Source organism: Thalassophryne amazonica, chromosome 19 (assembly GCF_902500255.1).
Source record: "Thalassophryne amazonica chromosome 19, fThaAma1.1, whole genome shotgun sequence".
NCBI classification, from domain to species: Eukaryota; Metazoa; Chordata; class Actinopteri; order Batrachoidiformes; family Batrachoididae; genus Thalassophryne; species Thalassophryne amazonica.
In genome coordinates, this window is record NC_047121.1 from 72,068,817 (window position 1) to 72,072,959 (window position 4,143).

General features: G+C 43.2%; 1 protein-coding gene across 1 annotated transcript; it reads right to left on the minus strand.

The window, feature by feature from the left end:
• Positions 1-2,488: 2,488 nt before the first annotated feature.
• Positions 2,489-3,864, minus strand: LOC117500954 (5-hydroxytryptamine receptor 1B-like). The gene has a single exon (XM_034159753.1). The coding sequence runs from the start codon at positions 3,764-3,766 to the stop codon at positions 2,639-2,641; it is 1,128 nt and encodes a 375-aa protein (XP_034015644.1). The 5' UTR covers positions 3,767-3,864; the 3' UTR covers positions 2,489-2,638.
• Positions 3,865-4,143: the final 279 nt, after the last annotated feature.

Sequence of the window (4,143 nt, forward strand, 5' to 3'; positions counted from 1 at the left end):
ATTTTAATAATTTTTATTTGAGATTTGAGTCTCTGGATTTTAATCATGAAATCTGTAAATGGAAAAATGACTTGTTATGCCCAGGTTCTCCTCCTTTTAATGAACAGGCTGTGGTTACCTGTTTCAAAAGAATCAAGGCCAAAAACAGTCCAGGGCCAGACAATATCTGCGGCCGTTTATTATCTTCTTGTGCAGAACAACTAGGCCCAGTCTTTTTTGATATATTTCAAAGGTCAGTCAATGAACAGAGGGTTCCTAATGTTTGGAAACAAAGCATAATAATCCCTGTGGCCAAAACCAAATCCCCTAAGGTCTTCAATGATTTTAGACCTGTGGCTCTTCATTAGTAATGAAGTCTTTTGAAAAATTGATGAAGAATGAACTTCTTTCACAGGTGGAGCATTTACTCGATCCTCTTCAGTTTGCTTATAGGGCTGGTCGAGGCGTGGAGGATGCTACTGCCACCCTCTTAAATCTGGTCCTGAAGCATTTAGAAAGTTCTAAGGCACATGCACGTCTTCTTTTTTTTAGACTTTTCTTCTGCTTTTAACACTATCCAACCACATATTTTAATAAATAAGCTTGTTAAGGATTTTAAACTGGATTTTACTATGGCAGGTTGGATTTTGAACTTTTAACAGGGAGATCTCAGCGAGTGAGGGTAAATGGTTGCCTTTCTGATGTTTTATATTCCTCAACAGGCTCACCACAGGGTTGTGTGCTGTCCCCTCTCTTGTATATTTTGTATACAAATGACTGTTGCAGCCACTATAAGAATCGCCATATTTTAAAATTTGCAGATGATTCTGTTATAATCAGTCTCCTGCATGGTGATGAAAGGGAACATGGCCCTGTCGTGGCAGATATGGTTCAGTGGTGTGACGACTCCTTCTTGCAGCTGAATGTTGACAAGACAAAAGATATGGTTATTGACTTTCGGAAACGGATGTCCTCACCCAAAACCACTACAATCAAAGGCCAACAGGTGGAGTATGTGGACAACTATAAATACTTGGGAATGCTGATCGATAGCAAGTTGAACTTTAATGACAATGCAGACCTGCTGTACAAGAAGGGGCAGCAGCATCTGTTTTGTCTTCGTAAGTTGTCATATTTTCAAGTGGACAGGACAATAATGACCCTATTTTATAAATCTTGTATTGAATCGGTTTGAAATTTTTCGATGATGTGCTGGTACGGAAATCTCAGCATTAAAGCAAGGAAGCCACTTCACAACATTGTAGAATTGTGCAGCAAGCTTTTGGGGGCCCAGCAGACCTCACTGTCTGACTTGTTTTCCAGACAGGTGAGGAGGAAGGCTCAGAGAATTTTATCTGATCTGGCCCACCCTCTCCATGGTGAATTTTGTTTTTTGCCATCTGGAGCGAGGCTTAGGTTTCCTACAGTGAGGAGTAACAGATATAAGCATTCCTTTGTACCTGTGGCTATCTCTGTTCTGAATGCTGATCGGAGGAGAGAAGCAGATACATAGGGTTGATGGCAAATCGTGTTAGGTAACTCGGTTCCTTTTCCATTGATCCAGGTCTGTACTGTGTCCCCCTTGTGTACTGAATGTTTGGTGTGTTTTTTTTCTTTTCTTTCTTTTCTTTTCTTTTATTTTGTGCTTTTCTGTATACCCGTTGCTGTACAGCTCGTTGCTCCTTTGGAAACACTGAATAAATAAAGTGAAAGTGAAGTGAAGAGCCCAGACCTGAATCTGACTGAACATCTCTGGAGAGATCTGAAAATGGCTGTGCACCGATGCTCCCCATCCAATCTGATGGAGCTTGAGAGGTGCTGCAAAGAGGAATGGACCAAACTGTCCAAAGATAGGTGCACCAAGCTTGAGGCATCATATTCAAAAAGACTTGAGTCTGTAAATGCTGCCAAAGATGCATCAACAAAGTATTGAGCAAAGGGTGTGAATACTTATGAATTCTTAGTTTGTTTGTTTATTTAATAAATTTGAAAAAAAAAATCATGTTGTCATTATGGGATGGTGTGGGTAGAATTTTGAGGGAAAAAATTAATTCACTCCATTTTGGAATAAGGCTGTAACATAACAAAAAGTGGAAAAAGTGAAGCGCTGTGAATACTTTTCAGATGCATGTATTTACCTGAATGTTTTGTCAAGTATTTAATTATATACTAAATATTTTAAAGGTAAATGCTTAGTTTCATATTTAAGGAAATATCTGGACAAATGAGTATTTAAATAAAGGTTTTGACAAATATTGAATGAGATGACATTGAAACAAATGAGAAAATGTTTTCTTAAATATATTTAGATACAGGTTCTGGCAAATATTTAGGTAAATGTCCAGCTACGGATTTAAGAAACTAGTTAAATAATAATTTAGTGTCGAATTAATTATTTAGAGATTAAGTATATAGGCCTACACGTTATTTTTAAACCTAGTAAATTAAATATATTTTTTTAATTGAGAATTGTTACAGATTTCAGTCTAAACGTGATGCAAAGCTGAAAAGCATGTGAGCTGATTTTTTTCCTCCCCATTATGACTAAAAGAACAATGTGTCTTACAAAATGTCTCATCTTTATGTGGAACTATTTCAAAATGATTTGAAGTTGTGCTCAAGGGGGAAACAAAATGCACATTATTTTTTTATTTTATTCCTACGACCTGCAGCATCTGAAGCGCACGAGTTTCTGGAGAGCTTTCTTGAAGTCCTCGTTGGACATGGTGTATATGATCGGGTTAATGAGAGAGTTCAGGTAACCCAACCAGGTGAAAAAGTCAAACAAGTCAGGGTTGAAACACGTGTCACAAGTGCCCACCACCAATGTGTAAATGAAAAACGGCAGCCAGCACACGATGTAAGCGCCGAGGATGATCCCCAGCGTCTTGGTGGCTTTCCTCTCCCGAGCTGCAGAAATGCGCTTTTTCTCCAAAAGCGCGTCCGACACCGTGATTTTGACCTCGCTGGCGCACGAGCCGGTGTCGCTGGACTGCGTGTCGTTTCTGCCGTACTTTAGAGAAGAAGTGGACGTCACCGATCCGGGAGAGTTGGTGACCAGGTGCACCGAGGTGAACCTCTTCCCCGGTTTCTGCGGGGACTGCTTCAGGATGCGCTTCCGCGCCTCCACGTAAATCCTTCCGTAGAGGACGATCAGCAGCAGCGTAGGGATGTAGAAGGCGCCGAAGGTGGAGTAGATGGTGTAGAAGATGTGGTCTGTGTTGACGGTGCAGCTGGTCAGCTCCTCCGCCTTCACCTGTCGCCAGAAGAGAGGCGGCAGCGAGATGGAGATGGCGATGACCCAAGCCGTGGCCACCATCCCGGCTGCGCGTCCCGGCGTGCGCTTTTGCGCGTACTCCACCGCGTCAGTGATGGCCCAGTATCTATCCAAAGCGATTACGCACAGGTGGAGGATGGACGCCGTGCAGCACGTTATGTCCGACGACAGCCAGATGTCGCACACGATCTGTCCCAGCGTCCACGTGTGGATCACCGTGTACAGGACGCAGATGGGCATCACCAAAATGGACACCAGCAGATCGGTGACGGCGAGGGACGCGATCAGAAAGTTGGCAGGTGTTTGGAGTTTCTTGGACTTGGAGATGGTGGCGATGACGAAGGCGTTGGATAAAGTTGTGGCCAGCGTGATGAGAGACAGAAGCGCCGCCAGGCCGATCTGGTAGGCGAGGCTCTCCGCGCCGTCCTCTGTCGTGGATGAATCCGGAGCAAACGTGGTGTTCGTGGCGTTCACCGGCTCAGGTGGCTCGACTTGACCGGGGCGCTCCATAACTTTTAATCACCTGTTTTCATATTTAAATTCACATTCTGAGATCTGTCGCTTTTTGTCTTGATGGAGTAAAACACCCAGTGTTCCGCTCCATCCAAGCGGATGTGTAGCATCAGTCTGATATAATGGTTCCTTTCTTCATTTTTAAAGTTTTTACGCTTTAATTAAAGGTACAGAATATCCATCCTTTGCAAGTTAGTCCGACCTTCCCATTTTTATCCATTAAAAAAAGGTTATCTTAAGTTTTAGGTTTGTGCGTAAATGGCGCGCCGTGCGTCCTCGCATCCAGGCGCATCTGGCGCAGACGACAGCTGCATAATCCTCAGAAATTGCACATGCGGCGTAGAGATGCGTTCGTTGGGGCTCGCTGTGAATGA

Coding starts and splice junctions, on each gene's coding strand:
- LOC117500954 (XM_034159753.1), bottom strand. CDS start 3,766: ATGGAGCGCCCCGGTCAAGTCGAGCCACCTGAGCCGGTGAACGCCACG.